Raw genomic sequence first — 17,869 nt, forward strand, 5'->3', positions numbered from 1 at the left:
CATTCATAGATTTTTATTTGTAGGGGTCGGGGCTGGTTGCAACCCGCTATCCTATCACTAGAAATGTATGAATCTAAACCGATGTTACTTGGAGCATGGTTCGTTCCGATATGTGGTACGGGAATGGGTACAGGATACGATGGTAGCCTTGTGTGTGGTAGGATGAGGTTGGGCTAAGTCGGTTTGCTATTTGGAGTCACGCATCAGTTTGGAGCGCTAATTAGGGTTGCTCTAGTGCTCTCTCTCTCTCTCTCTCTCTCTCTCTCTCTCTCTCTCTCTCTCTCTCTCTCTCTCTCTCTCTATATATATATATATATATATATATATATATATATATATAGAGAAAACGGTTCCTACACATATGTGTAGATAAGTTCTCTACACACTAGCTTAAAATACAGTGGGGGCCACATTATTTGGGTGATCCAAACCATTCATTTTTAAGGCTCTCACATAGATAGGGTGTCCACAAAAAATCAGATCCATAGGATCATCCTAACCATTCGAAAAGTGGAGGCAAAAAATGGACTAATTTGTGAAGGTTTAAAGACATCCATTTTACCTCCACAAATCGTAGGGTTGGGATGATCCTATGGATCTGATTTTTTGTAGACACCCTATCTATGTGAGGGCCTTCAAAATGGATGGCTTAGATCACCCAAACAATGTGAGCCTCCACTGTATTTTAAGCTAGTGTGTAGAGAACTCTCTACACATATGTGTAGGAACCGTTTTCTCATATATATATATATATATATATATATATATATATATATATATATATTTCAAGAATATCATTCCACAGTATATACTAAATACATTTGATAAATAAAATAAAAAAACCTTAGGTATGCCATTCGTATCTATTCAAATAAAAAATTCCAATTACAATCCAATCTAAAATATTTCAAAATTTGAACATCTACGAATATCACTAAATTAAGTACCGACGTTAATTGTATTTTCGGTCTTTTTTTAATCAGTAAGCTAGGATTGAACCCCCAACCTCTAGGTTGAAGAGCAATGTCTTGACCATTGAGCAAGAGGCTTGAGCCCTCACACTCAAAGTCTTAAATGAAAGCAAGCAAAGAATAACTACCCGGATCTGAAATCAAATATAAAAACATGATAAATGATCGAACTAATAAATTATTGTGCGGCTCTCTTTCCCTAGACCACGAAGCCGACATTGAAGCATGTGAGGATGGTGTTCATCATATTTTTATGTAATAACGACCAAAGCTTTGGGTTGCCATTTTTTGTGATATGGGTGCCAAATGACACACGTTTGGGATCATGTGACCCCGGATCGCGGGTTGGAGGGTGGGATGATGACACCCGAAAACATTGATCTAAACACTGAAAACTCTCTACATTGCATAAAATTTGTGAACCTTCTAAAACAGGTGGTAAAGTCTGTTATGTGAAAAAACTAGTTTCCTTCTAAAATTTATGCACTCAACGACTTAAAATTAAGTTATCTATTGTCTCTGACGATTTGTTGTGTTCTATGATTATGAAAATTAGTGATTGTCTTAAGCTAAACATTAAAAACCCCGCTTGACCAGGGAAATTATCCCGGGTGGGGTCGGGTTTATGAATCTGCTCGACCCTACCTACCAATATAATTTCTCCGGTAGGGTAGGGTTCTGGAAAACCCGACCCGCCCGACCCAAGTTGCAACTTTACATTCTACACTAGTTCTGTTCATTATACACTAGTTTATTCCATACATATCAACTCCACTAGTCCAAATCCAAATATTTCCTTTACTGGGTCATAATTTGAATAGCTTGCATCCTAAAACTTATTACCGCAGGATGATTCCAACCCTCCGATCAACAGAGGGATGTCACATTATAGAAACCTCCATTGATCGAAGGGTTAAGATCATCCCGTGGAGATGATATAGGAGTACACCTTATTTACATTCCGGCCCACACACATGAACGGTTTCTATCATACTGTGAAGTGGGCCGACAGTACTTTTAGAAAAAATACTGGTCTTCACGTCTCACATCATATAAAAACAAGGCAACGGCGTAAAAGGGAAGTGATATATCCGCCCCTTTTTATTACTTGGGACACTTAGCATCAGTGTATCAATGACTGAAGAGGGGCTGATGTACTTTACGCCAGTAGGATTCAATTAAACATAAATAAATAAGGGTAAAGTTTTGAGACCCTGACGGGTGTGGCTCTTTGGCTTGAAGTCATGGGTAAGCTCTCCATTTATGCCCGTTCAAATCCCCGGCGTAGGCCTTAATGAACCGTTATTTTTCAAAAGGTACTGTACAACTTACAGCATGAATGAGATGATCCAAACCGTTCATTTAATGGGCCGCAACGCCAATCGATGGACGAAGAGGGCTAGCATCACTCTATGTAAATAGCTTGTACGACTTACACCCTCTAGACCGGAGGGCTAGGATCACCCTGTGAAAATGATTTTGTGGGCACAACCTATTTTGCATCGTGGCCCATTAAATGAACGGTTTGGATCATCCTATAGCGAAAGTCGTACAGTACTTTTTGAAAAATAATTGTCCATACGGGCTCACACCATATAAAAACACCCGTATCAGTGATAACTTTTGTCAAACAATAAGAAGCACAGGGCATTATCGTAATTCTGCTCTTCCAACACAATATATATTCAATCGCTTCCGTTCTTAAAAGAAACCCTAACCCTAGTTCTCCCTTCCGAGAAGAAACCCTAACCCTAGTTTCTCCATTTGAGCTCTTGCTGCCATGGAAGCGGCAAGAACTGTGAAGGATGTTTCGCCACATGAGTTCGTGAAGGCCTACTCAGCTCATCTCAAGAGATCCGGAAAGGTAAAAAAAAGAAAGCACATGCCCTACCATTCTCTCGATTGATTTATCTATTTCTTCATCTCTAGCTCTTCATTATTTGATTTTATTAAGCTTATCCAAATATCTTGCACTGTAATTAGAGTTTACTTAGTTTGATATCCATTCGAGTTGAATGTCCTCTGATACTCTTCTTAAATGAATGGAGCTATTTATTTTTGTAGATTTTTTCATTTTTCTTTTAGGGTTAGGGTTTTTGGCTGTGATGTTATGATCTGGTTGATTTGGATGTTCATGAATAAGTGATGTATTTCTAGGTTATGTTACAGATTTATTAGGGTTTAAGTTATGCGAATTAGGGTTTGTTTCTATTGATTGTTCTTCTTGTGTCATTGATACTTAGTGGTTATTTTGATCTCAATTTGAGTTTATGTCCTATGATGATGTTCTTCTTGAATAAATGTAGCTCTTCATTTTTTGTGGGTTTTTTTATTTGTCTTTTAGGGTTGGGTTTTGTGGCTGTGATTTTATGATCTGGTTGATTTTCATGATCTTTAAATTGTGACTTTTTTCTAGGTCACATTATAGGTTTCTTAGCGTTTAAGCTCGGTGAGTTAGGATATGTTTATATAGATTGTTCTTCTCGTGTCACTGTGTTGATTTCGTTTTTTCTATATCTGCATTTTAATAACATTGGATGGCTAAGATTTTAGGTAAGTCTCTTTGAAAATTGATTTGATTAAGGTTATTTTGATCTCAGTTTGAGTTGTATGTCCGCTGATACTTTTCTTGAACGAATGTAGCTCTTCATTTTTCTGGGTTTTGTTATTTGTCTCTCAGGGCTAAGTTTTGTGGCAGTGATTTTATGATCTGGGTTAGTTGCATGATCTTGAATACGTACTGTTTTTTCTAGGTTATGTTACAGGTTTATTAGGGTTTAAGCTCTGCCAATTAGGGCTTGTTTGTATCAATCTTTCTTCTGACACATCGTTGCTTTGGTTTCGTTTGATCTATATCTGCATTTTAATAACACTGCGTGGCTAAGATTGTAAGTAATTATCTTTGAAAATTGATTTGATAAAAGAAGGTAATTTGACCATTAAAAAAATAAAATAAGTTAATCTCATCAACGGTGGGGCCACAAGATTTATCATCACTAGAGCCTGCTCAATTTTTTTCAGGAATGACAAACAAGTGAATAGGCACCTTTGTACATAAAGGGACTCTCCTAGGAAAAATGAGAGACTCAAAATTCTCCTAGGAAATGGGTCAATAAAAATTCTCGTCACTCACCTGAGTTTGAAAACTGGCTGTGTCAAACATTGACTTGCCAAGGCGACTTGACGATTTCCAACTCAACACCGTTGTGGGCCGAGTCCAACATATGAAAGGAACACACATCCCGTTGATGATTAAATCTAACCCACAAATTCCAATAATTTTTTATTAAAAATCATTAAATGTAAAAAGGAAGATAAAATTATAAAGCTACATGCGTACACCATCTTCCAAAGAGAGAGAAACCCACCTACACACCCATTGGCAAACAATTGAGGATTTGGAGGCATTGTGTGTAGCAAAACTCAAAATTCAGTCTCGCTTGGGAAAGAAAACACTTTCTTCTTGCACTATGAATTAAACCCAAAATTCCTAAAAGAAAACATAGTTAGTTGATCGTGAAAAGTATAGGATTTTCTAGATTGTAGGTAATAATCAGAAACCTCAAAACCTAGTATCATTTTCCTGCAGAAAAATGGAGAAGAGGGTCGGGAGTTTAAATTTATATGGTAGATTCAATGCAGAAAATGAAGCAGAGTAATAGAAATTGGTTTTAAAAAGCTTCAAGTTAACTTATTAAGCTCCATGTGATATGCCTTTCAATGAAAGTGAACATAGGAATAACTCCTTGAAAGTACAGAACAGTAATCCACCTAATTATATACAGTAAGGACCCCAAAATATCATCAAACCAACCAACATATGTGGTACCTTTCCATAGTGGATACCTATTCCAGCTAACACCAAAAGGGTCAAATTGTTAGTAGCCAGACTATTTGTCAAATGATCTCCATCTCGACGTGGTTGTGGCCCTTGTGGGCCAAGATCAACAGATGAAAGGAATAGGCATCCTGTCGGCAAAGGAAATGAGAGACACTCAAACAAGTGAATAGGCAGCACTGTTTAGAAACTCTTGACTTGCTTTAGTTAACTTGCTTTTGTCTCTATGGGTCCTTAAAAATTCCCACTCACCTGAGTTTGAAAACTGGCCGTGTTAAACGTTGACTCGCCAAGGTGACTTGGTTTTACCTTGGCTAAGTTATTGTTCAAGTAAGGGTTTTTAAAAACTCATTGGCACATGGCCACTTGGAGACTAGCATGCCTTAGTCAGGCACGGAGAATGATGTGTTCAACGTGGCAACCTCACTTCTCAATAAAGCCGACTAGCTGCCCGCCCAGTTATATATGTTGATGTTGGAAGAAAATTTATAGTTATATTAACAAGACGTGCATATTAAGGATAATACAAATTATGCCATAGAAGTAAGAAATTTTGCGTATGACATTTTTTGTGTGGCCATTAGATGATTTTTCATGGGAGATGACATTCTTTAAGCTTAACAAACAACGTTAGGGGGGGGGGGGGGATCATGGAAAAAGTTCTTATATTTCATTCAATTCTTAATGATAATTGTTTGTAAATTATCTCTTGAATCTCATGCGCGAACAATTGGAAGAGCTTTAACACGTAGGACATAGGATCAATGTTGTATGTCTACCTGAGAACTAAATCCCGTGACTTTGCCAATGGAAAGTATCCAATTGCTGATAAAGACTGAAGAACTATCATATATTTTATTTTGCCAATCTTTCAACAACTTGAGACAAGTCAGAAATGAAGCTATCATGAATTGGGTTTGATGACATGTTTTAGTTTTTTTTTAAAGTAACAGAATTTTATTACCAATGATAAATCATTACATAGGGGTACATCTTCTTTTTTTATATTTTGTTTAGTCTTTTTTTGGGTGCTGTGGTGAGTTCTTCTTGACTTTGGTCTGGTGAATAGGTTGAGCTACCTCACTGGACCGATATAGTGAAGACTGGCAAATTCAAGGAGCTTGCTCCCTATGACCCGGATTGGTACTATGTCAGAGCTGGTACTGACTCCTCCCTTTGATGATTTTTCTTTATGCATAACTTTTCATTGCTATTATCTGTTTATTGATTCAGTCCATTAAAAATGTCCATGTAACATGTATTTATCTATTTCTTTATTTTTCTTTCCAGCTTCTATGGCAAGAAAAATCTACCTGAGACAAGGTATTGGAGTAGGTGGCTTTCAGAAGATCTATGGTGGGCGTAAGAGAAATGGTAGTCGCCCACCACATTTCTGCAAGAGCAGTGGTTCCATAGCTCGTCACATCCTCCAACAACTGCAGAAGATTAACATAATTGACATTGACGCGAAGGGGTAAGTTTGGCATTATGATTTTACTTCTACTTGATTGAGAGTCATTGAAAGCATTTAATTCTTCATGGTTATAGATGTTTATCTAGTTATCTTCCTCGTCATTAAAAGCATTTAATTCTTCATGGTTGTATGTGGTTATCTAGTTCTCTTCCTCATTCAACAACACACACTTGAATATTACTAAAACCTTAGATGCTTCAAGAAATACTGTGATACCAAATGACCATTATAACCATTAACTTTGGAAAATAAAAATGGACCCAGGAATTTTTAAATGACCAATAACTGGAGGGCTTTAGACTCTATTCCTTTTCTCCTAATTGGTGCAGTGTTGTATCTTTGCTATGCCTTGGAAAGAACAAGATATAACTGCAGTTCTGCACAAATAGTTCATATTCTACTGATCTTATGTAATTGGTTTCTGACTTACCAGTTACAATGAATTCTGTCTAAAGTCTAAATAAATCATGCTTAAAATTTTGCTATCTCTCCCACTAAATAAATCATGCTTAAAATTTCAAGAAAAGAAAAAGAAGAATTTGCAATCTCTCATATGAATCTTTTTTCAATCTAGGTCATCTTTTCCCCTACTGCTTTTCAATCCTATGCATTTGCTCTCCTATTCAAGTGAACTTCTCAATTTTGTTTTCAACAAACAGCCACAACCCTTGTTTCTTCCCTTCGGAAGATACTTTCATCTTTATGATTTTCAAAGTGAAGTCTGTGCTTTTTACTTATATTTTTTTCTTAAATTGGTCGTTCAACTATTCCTGCCGTTAAATTAGTCTCTAATGGCAGGTCCTCTATTTCCGTAGGGAAATTGAACCCTGCTCTTTATTTCTTTTCCAACTCACAACCCTACTCATGATTTGTTGAAGCAAGACCAATTTTACCTTCCTATTATTATTACTGTCCCCCCCTCCCCCTCCTCTCATTTGGTTTCTCTTTCTTTCTTGCTACTAAAATTCTGGTTTCGATTACCCCCAAAATTTCATCCGAAACCGAAATTTAAAACCTTGGTTGGAATTGATCTTTTTCTCGAAACAAACGAAACAGAAAAGAAAGATGAGGTCCACAAAGACAAGTCGGTGCCAACAGTTCATTATGGAAGAACGGCAGATTTTGTCTTCATTCACGAGGTGGCTGCTGTCAGACGCAACAGACCATACATGAAATGCCTTCTGCTATGGACGCTAGCAAATCCCATGGTTTTATTTCATAAATTATACCATCTATCTCAAATTTGAATGTCTATTTGACCTATCTTGCATTTTTTTTAGTAAAATGAAAGATTTCTGAAAATATTTATGTTGGCTCTTCCATTCTTCATAGCAAGTCTGAAGAAATAACTGTAGCAATTACTAATTTTTTTTGTGGGTGTTATTGTAGTGGGAGAAAAATTACATCCAGTGGACAGCGAGATCTTGATCAAGTTGCAGGCCGCATTGTTGTTGCTCCATGAATGAGTTGTGGGTGTCTGCTACTGTTATTTGTTTTGCGATTTTTGTAGGTTCTTTTTAGTTTGGATGTTTATCGAAAATACTATCAAGTTTTTATTTTCTGCCTGTTACTTAAAGCATGACTTTTTGAATTGAGATTTTAGTTATTATTGAAACTTATAATGGTCAACACCCTTGCTTGTGAGTTGAGCAATAGATCAATGAGTTGTTAAACAAATTTGAATAGATTTATCTCAGCTTATTATTCAAGTATATAAGGGCACGCTTTTATAAAGTTGAATAGATTTTTCTTAGTTGATTCTTATTGTTCAGTGAGAAACGATACTAATGTTTAGAAAGGAAAAAGGAAAAAGGATGGCCTGATTACTGTCTGTACATTTGTTCTACGTAAAATGGACAGTAAAATTTACAAAGGCTATGACGTAACAAGGGTGTAAAACAAATTTTATGTCCCACACAAAAATGGTTTTGAAATTTGTTTTATGCTCATTTTAAGTTGATCATAAGAAACAGAGCCCGACGTAAATTTCCCTATAAAACCATGCAATTGGAGTTGCTTATTAGCCCTCCAACTCCTGCTGGCCCCCGTTTTCCTCTTGTATTACCATCAAAATTGAGTTTTGAGACCCTTTCATAGCATAGTGCTGAGCACAACACATGATGAAGTTTGTTTTTGAAACTCTTTCATAGCACCTGTATTCATAGGAAGTTAGCAAGTAGATACTATATTTTTGTGATGGTGATTTATCATCTCTCACGATCGGAGGCAAAGGAACAAAAGGGGTGAGGCCTAAAATGTTCAGACCGTCTCTAATAGGTACATATATAGTAAAATCTGTACAATGGAAATATGCCCCCAAGGGCGAAAAAAAAAATCATTGCAATGATTCCATTAGTGAGATCTGTTCTGAGTTGAAAGAAACAGAGCCTAAAATTTCAAGGAAAGTTTTTTCCACAAGAGCTACAATCCCGTCCAACTCTGAAATCTCATTGTTGGAGAGCATAACAATAATCTAAGTCTTAAGGTGACTGTGTGGCACCATGAGATCTACTATAAAAAAATTCAGCCAGGTAAAATTGAGTGAAACAAATCAACTCTCTCTTTTGGAAAATAGAGAATGAATCACATGGATTTAGCCATGCCCCCACAAAGAAGCAACTCAGTGATCATATCGTGAAGCGGTTGTTGAGCTGTTGAAGTTGCATATAGATGATACTATGATAGCATAGAACAACTTGATATGATACTGTTGAATGTTTATGTTTTCGTAAGCTTTGAGTTGTGATCACCCTCAAGCTACAAACATATCATCCATATTTGGGGATGACAATATTATCTTTAGCATAAAATAAATAAATTTCCGCAAGGATTGTGAATCCATTGTCTCTTATTGTTTGCATTTAAAAGAAGGTTGTTTGATGTTCCGGAGAATAGATGAATCAATGTTTCTTGACAATTCTTGATTCATCCCTAACCTACCCTGTCCTTGGTTCCTTGAAATTTTGACTTCGAACAAATGAAAAAGGGATTTGAGATGTTCCTTAGCCTGATTTTATCAACACCAACATTACCCTTTTTAATGGTGTTTTTACTTCGTACATTCTTGATGAAGAAAACTCAGTTCTTTCTCATCACTCCCTCTTTTTGGTAAGCCCATCATCGCTTTCATTAAGTTTAAAAGCTAGTTGATGAAGAACTGTCTTTATCCATGACCCTCTTACTCTGGTTGTAAGATTCTGTTGAGGGGAGAAGATGTAGATAAAAAAGTATGAGGGTTTGATTATTCATTTTTGTAAGCCCTATCTGTTTGATTAATGACAAGAGGATAATAGCATCTATGTGTGTAGATGATCCACAGATAAATCCACCCCATTTCCCCTCTCCCAATAAAATGCTTCAAAACTCTCTCTCTCTCTCTGTCTCTCTCTCTCTCTCCCCTATTATACATTTCTGTGTTGCATCCAAACATCTATGATAGAAAATAAGTCTACAAACATCATTCAGTTTCTTTGCATCCACAACCTTTGTTTTTCGTAGGGCTAAGCTGGGATTGAACCTCTGACCCTAGGTTGAAAAGAACAAAGCCTTGGCCAATTGAGCTATTTACTAAGGGGTTTTTGCAAAAGAAGTCTTCTACTTTGCTTTATTTGAAAAAAAAAGTCTTCTAGTTTGACAATTTGCAAATAGAGTGAAGGAATTTTGCAAATTGGGTCATGCCATAAATTTGTGACCAAAATACCCAAAATGGTAGTTTTTTTTACTCTTAAAAAAGACCAAATGTCCACGTGAAAAGATGAGAATGACCTTTTTTTGGGGGGTTTTCACCTCTTATGCTTCTTCCATTTCCCCTATTTCATTTTCTTTTTACTTTGCATAAGATGTAAGGCTATTGATACTACCAGAAATCAGAAATATTGTACTAATTTGCATTGCTTATTCCCCACCAAAAGCAACTAAATTGATTGCTTCACATAAAAAATGAAAGAAAAAGAGTCTACAACAGAAAAAATGAAACAAAAAGAAAAGGAAAGAAAATCTTCATGATCCAATGAAGAAAGAAACATATTGTTGTTTTTATTTTTCTTTATTGTTGCAATCCTCAACCCACAACAATACTCCTTTCTCCCTCTTTTCTCTCCCTTTTAGCATTTGATCTTCTCTAACACTGCTCTTTTACAATGTATATCTTCTCTGTCACTGCTGCTGCTGGTAGAAGCTAAAGTCACTCAAAGACAAGCATTTCATCTTCTTGGGATGCGGAGGAATGTGGAATTTGGGCTCTTTTGGGATGGTAGGATGTTTATATGACCTTCAATAAAAATACAACAGTAACAAAAATAAGATCTCAAATATTAGATTTATGTATCTTCTCTTTTTAAAAAAAAAACTAAAAATCCAAATACAAAGTACAACAGTAACAAAAAGAAGTTCCTAAATATTGGACTTATTTATGTACTCTGTTTTTAAAAAAAATCCAATTATAAAGACGTGAATTTAATAGAAAATGAGGGAAAAAATCTATTACTAAAGTATAGTGGAGCAAGCCTTTGAAGTATAGAGGAGTTGCTAGCCTAAAAATTAAAGGGTGCACAAATCAACAAACTCCACCTTATAATGCACTATATATTAGTTAGGATTTGCTCCTGGCATGGGAAATGAGATCAGCACAACCGTGTTTTGATACTTTTCACTAACTCGTCTTGTCTTTTAGTATTTTAAGAGATGTCAAAGGTTATTGCAGTTCCCAAAAAGCTCTCACAAGGCAATTAAAAAAAGACAAGCCGGGTTTGTGCAGTTATTAAAACATGGTTGTGCTGATATCATTTCCCATAGACATAAAAGATACATTCAAGTAAACATATACTGTATACGACTACTGATTTTGGCACTACCATATTTTAATAATCGCATAAGATCAGCTTGTCTTTTCTTTTTTAATTGCCTTCTGAGACTTTTTCCGAAACTGTAATAACCTTTGACAGCTGTTTAAATAATAACAAAACGAGTTAGTGCAATTATCAAACATGATAGTGACAACATCAGTAGCCCATATGTAAGTATGCATATACTTACATATGTAAGTCAAATATAAATTTACCTTTTTGGGATGAAAGGCCTATCAAAATAAGGCATTGGTTGTGCTTTTGGTACAAGCTCTCTTCTAAGTCTTCTTATCTCTTCCTCTTCTTCTTGCTGGAGAGAAAAACGAACATATTTTAGTTTTCAAAGATCAAGTATGAAATAAATTCACCACAGTAAATTTAACATACCCTTTGCTGCCTTCCCCTCTCCAATCTGTACTGCTCCATTAATGATAACTTCTCAGCAACCTGAAAAAATATATATAAAAAAATACTTTATTCCTTTTTATTTTTGAATGGTATTCTGTCCTCACCATTTCAAAACAAGAGCTGATATTTCCAGCCATTCGTTTCGATGTCTTCCACCTCTTTCCCTGTATTTATTTTAGAAATTTTCATCGCTTGTTATAACTACCCACACGCCATATGAACTGCTGAGAGCGGTGGAAGATATAAAAAAAAACAAGGGGGTGAAAATATAAAGCTCCTGAAAATAGCAACATGTAAACAGTTATATTTTATTGGTTTAATTTACGAAATTATTAGAATCTTACATGATGATCAAATTCAGCTCGTTCAACTGCACGCATATCGCTGTGAAGTATCAGATCAACTGGCCTTGTGCTTTCTTTAACAGGAGGCTTCACCAAGCACTGTTAGATTGTACAAAATCAGAACAAATTAGAAGATTAGGAACGAGTAATTACTTAGCAAACATACAATGTTATATGTAGCTATATAAGCAAACTTCAAATTAGTAAAAAGAGAAGAGTTCCATTATAAAAACATGGGAATGTAGAGAGAGAGAGAGAGAGAGAGAGAGAGAGAGAGAGAGAGAGAGAGAGAGAGAGAGAGAGAGAGAGAGAGAGAGAGAGAGAGAGAGAGAGAGAGAGAGTACACATGTTTACGATTAATGCATAAGCAAACTTCAAATTAGTTTAAGTGAGTCGAAGTCCAAGATGGGACAAAATGCCCATTAATGAGTTACAGAAAATACCCTGAATAATTATGTGAATTCCTACCAGTACCCAAATTGGACAAGTTTTTTCATTTTTGGTCTTCCACACACTAAATACCTGCATTGGTGCAAGCTTGTTGATATAAAAAGATAGAAAAAAAAGTAAAATCCCATGTTTAAAACTCAATTCAAAATGGGGTTTAATAAATGTAATTGGGAAAACTATTTGAGAGAATGGTGCACAAAATACCTTTCGCAATTACCAATTTAATGACAGTTATATTAGTAAATTAACCTTTGGGATATGCTAGGGACCATCACAGAAGGCATTTCGCGGACCAGCTGTTGCATGAGAGAGCAGCCACATTAGTCTCAATTTTCAACAGATTTTGTCTTATTCATTTAATTCATTTCGCGGACCGGCTGTTGCATGATAGAGCAGCCACATCAGTCTCACTTTTCAACAGATTTTGTCTTATTCATTTAATTCATCTGATGTGGCTGCTTTTTCATGCAACAGCTGGTCTGTGAAATGCCATCTTTGTCCCTAGCAAATCCCATAATTGTTTTTTTGGCAGAGAAGTACGAAAAAGAAACTAAAAATTGACTTATTAGAATCATTTGCTTCCTCATATCAAATACCCATTAAGTTTGAGAGAAGGAATTTAACACTTTCCTGAATTTGATTTCTTGCCTTTGGAAATTTGTAGACATAAAGTGATTTAAATGATACCTAAGAACTTCCACAACATTTTATCATTGATATTATTTATCTTGAAATAACATAGGATACATGTTAAATTGATATGAGTGAAATCTTTATAAAGAATTAAGCCTTCACCTCTGGTTCATCTGTTGTCCATGGGAGGCCTTGCGCAATTGGTATCCGTTGTTTCTTCTCTTCCATGACCATCTCCTCCACTTTCTTATGAAACTCTTCTTTCTTAAATCTCCCTCTTTGCTGAAAAGAAAATAAATTAATTGAATTTTGTTATTGTCCCACTAAGAAAACACAAGAAAAAACCTGAAAATTTGCAAATGAGGGATTTAATTTTACTGCACATTAATTGGAAGACCGAGAAAGAAAAAGAGAACTGTAAGTTCTCATAGATTCCATTCAACACATATGTTCTAGTTAAATTCCCAAATTTCCCTTATTCCAGGAAAAATGATTTGAAATATTACTATTCTGAAGATGCCAACTGAATTGAGTTGAAAATATTACTATTCTTTGTATATATTCTTAGAATTCAGATCCACGATAACTAAAGAAGATTACCTACTGATTTGAGTTGAATCTATAATACCCTTATATGAGAAAAACTTGTAAGCCATATAATTACCAAGGACTAAAAGAAAAACATCCTTCAGTGTTCCAAGGAAACAAGACCAACATACCTTCTCTTGAAAAACAAATAATAACCAACTTTGGGAAGCCTAACCCAGATGGCTTGCTTCACCACCAAAAGTGCATGGGATAGCCCTTCACGGGAAGCTAAGAAAGAAAAGCCAGTCCATCCAGTGGACAAAATCCCTTTGGTTCAAAGGCCATGTTCCCAAGCAATCTCTCACAAGTCACAACTAGGATAGCCCTTCACGGGAAGCTAAGTACAGCAGATCGGCTGACCTTTTTGGGAAATTTAGTGGATCCTACCTGTCCCCTATGCAAAACAGAAGAAGGATGATATTGATCATCTCTTCTTCGCCTGTGCCTTTTCCTCTTGGATCCGGCCTTCTATCCTGTAGAGGCTTACGCACAGACGCAAGTCAAGAAAGTGACTCATAGATGAAGAGGGGTGTCTTAGAATTGGTTTCAAAGGTAAGGGACAAGCCACATGTATGGAAACACTGGCCTTTAGGGTGGCTGTCTATCACATTTGGAACAAGCAGAACATGAGGAACCACGAGAAGAAAGAAAGATATAAGGCTACAGTGCTAAACATTATCCCAGAAAACATCGGGACCGGGTTAGATACCTTTGCTTAGAAGATGAAATTAATCATAGAACTAGACAGATCACTCTCCATTTTGGCGGCCACATCAGGCTAAAGCAAAGGATTCCAAAATTTTGAAATTGGGCCAAACCAAAAGAAGACCAGTTCAAATTGAACACTGATGCTTCAAATTTTATTAATGAATCTGGTAGGACATTGTTTCTTTGGACTTTTCAGTATTATCCTATGAAAGATTGCAAATCCCTTTAATTTTATTAATGAATCTAATAAGGGTCTGCCTAACCTCAGCTTACTTTCCAAAAAAATCCAGTTAAATGAAATGAAGTCATATATAACAGGATGAAGTTTAAGCCATTTCTAGACAATGAGATACCTCTGTTCTTAGCTTGAACGGCTGTTGGCTGGTCGTCACCTTCAATTTCTTCTCCCATTTTTTTCCTCCATGTCTTCCTGAGGACTCAGAGCTCTGAAAATCCCAAAAATTCAATTTTTAGAAAGGAAATAACTAAAATAACTACCAATTCTACAAACTCATTATTCATCTCCACAAATACCAAACAGAAAATTTGATGAAATTCCTCACATTTCGTCGGCTTCTACGCCCTCCACCCGAAGTTCTGCTACTGATGCTGTATCTCCAACAAATAAAGGAAACGTAAAACCAATCAAGAATGGAAAAAAAATCAATAAATTGAAACTAAAAACAAAGAAATGACTGGTTATTTTATTTTTGTAGATTTGCCTATGATGTTTATTTTAATCATCTCATCAACATGGCTGATGCTTACTAACCTTCCATTGCTACTATCCATTGAAGAGTCAACCCTCGAATCCATATCGAAATTCTTCGATCCAAAGAAAAGATCCGCCGATGATAAAGAACAAGACGAGCCGTCAGTCTCTGATACCTTTGATTGCAAGCCAGGCAATGCCCATTTCATAGCCTTATTCCTTTGTTGGGTTTCTTCATCTTCTTTTTCCTTCGAATTTGGAATCGAAAGAACACGCTCGAAAGTCTTAACCAAAAACATGACCCTTCCAGACCCAGATTCTGGAATGCTATTCCGCGCTTCTTCGAGCAATCTATGCCTCATTTTCCTCACCTTAGAATCACCACCCCCTTCATCTGATAATTCAAACTCCTCTTGCTCTGGGATTTTTAATTCATTTCTCAAAAACCCAATTCCCTCCTCGGATTTTTCTTCTAACCCGCCAATCGTTTTGGCCTCCTGATCTTTATCTTCTTCTTTGATTTCACCTCTTTCTTCGTTCTTTGGGATTTTCAATTCATTTGTCAAAAACCCAAATCCCTCATTTTCAATCTTTAGATCTTTCTCTTCTTTTTTATTTTCAGATCTTTCTTCATTCTTTGATTCATCAGATTCTGTTCTTTTTTGAAAGAACTCCTCTTGCGAAGCACGGAGGTTCTCGTATGCGATCTGGGGGCATTTTGGTCTTTTCGAATTCTTCTTGGCTACAACGAACTTTCTCTCTTGAATGGTATTTCGAAAATAAGGGATTTTATCTGGGTTTTTAGAGGCCGATTTTTTGGATTTTGCAGAACCAATTGCAGGGGAATTAGCAAATTTTTTCAAAGAAGGGCTGACAGTAGAAAAATTAGGGTTTAAGTTCTCTGAAACTTTTAGGGTTTCTGAAACTTGAGAACGAGATGGATTTGGGTCTTTCATGGGGGTCATGGTTGAAGGATTTCACGACGAGAAATCTAAAGAAATGGGTTTTGTTTCAATGGCGATGGAGTGATCTTGGTGGCAATAAAGGGGGAGCAAATGAAGTATGCTTTTTTTTTTTCTCTTTGTGTTGAAAATGAATGAATGAATGAGAAAGAAGAGGAGGAGGAGGGGGAAAGTAGACGTTGGGCGTGGGACGCTCTGTAACGGCTAGTTTTTTAGGAGAATTGGATTTTGTTTTTGAATTCTGATTGTTTATAGCCGTTGGATTGTCTTAATCTTGAGGTATGAGGCAAGGGGTGCTTATTTAATTAATGCTAACGGTCTATTTTGATTCGCTTATATCTTATAATATTAACCAAATACCCCTAATTTCAGATTAATTTTACGATATTTACGGATCCTTTATTTGGAAGGCCCAAGTCATCCAAATGACTAAAATACCCTCAGACTGACCATTCTCCGCATTGGAAAGTGAAGTAAAATGGCATCCTTGTGGAGTGAAAGTAGATTGAAACTTAAAACTAGTAAATATAGGCGTGTTTGGTTACAAAAATATTTAAGGAAAGGAAACTGTGTGTGTGTGTGTGTGTGTGTGGATGTTTTTTTTTTTTTTTTGCGGGGGGGGGGTGGGTTTAAATGAAGGCGTGTTTGAATGAGCGGAAAGATTAGAAAGAATATGTTCTCCAACCCCTCTAGCTCAGTTAGTAAAGACTGTCCTTCAACCTAGAGGTGGAGGTTCAATCCCAACTTAAATCCCGAAAAAAATGTGAAAAGATAAATGAAGACTGGGTCTCTGCAAGAGATAGCAACAATAAATACCACTAATAAGAGAGAAAATTTCGAGCATCCGAAAATCCATTACTTTGCAGAGGAAGAGGATCAAGCCAAGAGGAGTTGTGGACATGGGGATGGAAGGTGACAATGTTTCGTTGAGGAATTTCTTCGAAGCAAAATGCCTATACCATAAGTCTGTCTTCTCGTTCTCCCTCGCAAATTTGTAGGTGTTTGTATTGTTACATGTTAGGTGCACAACCACCGCGCAAAAACCAACGTTGATAGAACGTGTTAGATTAAGGCCTTCAAACCTATTCCATACTAGGTTGGGTTAGTCTTATACCTAGGGTTAGTCTCATAACTAGGCAGACCACTGTCCAAAGAACATTGAACACATTAGATTAATCTCTTTAAACCTATTCCATACCAGGCTGGTTCCCACTTAGTCCCATACCTAGGCAGGCCACCACTATGCAAAGAAGCAGAGTTGCTGGTTAATCGTATTCCATACCAGACACCTAGTCCCATACCCAGTGTCACGGGTCTTCAATCTAGCGACTAGGTCCGTGCGACACTTGCGTTGCCCCTAGGCAAAATAAGTCAGCCAAGCAAAGGTTGAAGGCTCAAACGTACAACGAGATTGGGATCGGGATTTAATACCGACTACATCCCACCACAATATATACATTAACACTATTACTACATATTACATTGATAGACAAGTCACGGGCCATAGGCCATGCGAACAATGCTGGATGAAATGACCCCGTGACACTAGGCAGGCCACCACCTAGTACTGCAACATTACAACCTTTCATAGATCTTGAAATGAGCCACATCCTTAAATCAAGTGCCCACTACCAGAGAGAGAGAGAGAGAGAGAGAGAGAGAGAGAGAGAGAGTTGAAAAGAGAGTTGAAACACCAACCTAACAAAGAAGTCCAAGTTGACCAGGGAGAAGCAAACCGATTTCCACCAACTTTCCAGGTGAAGTGGTGCAACCAGACGGAGCCTTACAACCATTCTCCATGGTGCTATTGGTAAATGTAAATGTTTTAGGAGGTCCACTGCTACATTAAGGGGACACTTTAGATTGATCCATACCGTCCATTTGACATGCGGCACTTACGCAAGACTAGTTGAGAAGATTGTCTTATGGTATGACAC

The 17,869-nt window shown here is 36.7% G+C and overlaps 2 protein-coding genes across 3 annotated transcripts; one reads left to right on the plus strand and one right to left on the minus strand.

The window, feature by feature from the left end:
• The first annotated feature begins 2,667 nt into the window (after positions 1-2,667).
• Positions 2,668-7,918, plus strand: LOC143846750 (small ribosomal subunit protein eS19x). The gene is made up of 4 exons (XM_077355302.1): positions 2,668-2,835; positions 5,879-5,969; positions 6,100-6,283; positions 7,673-7,918. The coding sequence occupies exons 1-4, from the start codon at positions 2,752-2,754 to the stop codon at positions 7,743-7,745; spliced, it is 432 nt and encodes a 143-aa protein (XP_077211417.1). The 5' UTR covers positions 2,668-2,751; the 3' UTR covers positions 7,746-7,918.
• Positions 7,919-10,149: 2,231 nt separating this feature from the next.
• On the minus strand, positions 10,150-16,114 carry LOC143845780 (microtubule-destabilizing protein 60-like). Of its 2 annotated transcripts, XM_077354194.1 has the most exons (9): positions 15,031-16,114; positions 14,822-14,867; positions 14,612-14,704; positions 13,125-13,244; positions 11,880-11,978; positions 11,515-11,574; positions 11,343-11,437; positions 11,137-11,226; positions 10,429-10,553 (listed from the first exon to the last, which is right to left on the minus strand). In XM_077354194.1, exons 1-8 carry the CDS (start codon positions 15,933-15,935, stop codon positions 11,160-11,162), a joined length of 1,485 nt encoding a protein of 494 aa, XP_077210309.1. In that variant the 5' UTR covers positions 15,936-16,114; the 3' UTR covers positions 10,429-10,553; positions 11,137-11,159. The 2 variants fall into 2 exon arrangements, with proteins under 2 accessions (XP_077210308.1, XP_077210309.1); XM_077354193.1 differs by lacking the exon at positions 11,137-11,226 and having other exon boundaries at positions 10,150-10,553; positions 15,031-16,111.
• Between the last annotated feature and the right edge of the window lie 1,755 nt (positions 16,115-17,869).

This window comes from Tasmannia lanceolata, unplaced genomic scaffold, assembly GCF_043159265.1.
Source record: "Tasmannia lanceolata isolate RefF3 unplaced genomic scaffold, GAP_Taslan_0.1 ptg000015l, whole genome shotgun sequence".
Taxonomy (NCBI): Eukaryota; Viridiplantae; Streptophyta; class Magnoliopsida; order Canellales; family Winteraceae; genus Tasmannia; species Tasmannia lanceolata.

Excerpts from the sequence above, each read along its gene's own strand:
- LOC143846750 (XM_077355302.1), top strand. The coding sequence starts at position 2,752 with ATGGAAGCGGCAAGAACTGTGAAGGATGTTTCGCCACATGAGTTCGTG. Across the intron at positions 2,836-5,878 it reads ATCTCAAGAGATCCGGAAAG|GTTGAGCTACCTCACTGGAC; the intron begins GTAAAAAAAAGA and ends TCTGGTGAATAG. Across the intron at positions 6,284-7,672 it reads ATTGACATTGACGCGAAGGG|TGGGAGAAAAATTACATCCA; the intron begins GTAAGTTTGGCA and ends GTGTTATTGTAG.
- LOC143845780 (XM_077354193.1), bottom strand. The coding sequence starts at position 15,935 with ATGACCCCCATGAAAGACCCAAATCCATCTCGTTCTCAAGTTTCAGAA. Across the intron at positions 11,979-13,124 it reads GGACAACAGATGAACCAGAG|TGCTTGGTGAAGCCTCCTGT; the intron begins GTGAAGGCTTAA and ends ACAATCTAACAG. Across the intron at positions 11,438-11,514 it reads AGAGGGGAAGGCAGCAAAGG|CAAGAAGAAGAGGAAGAGAT; the intron begins GTATGTTAAATT and ends TTTTCTCTCCAG.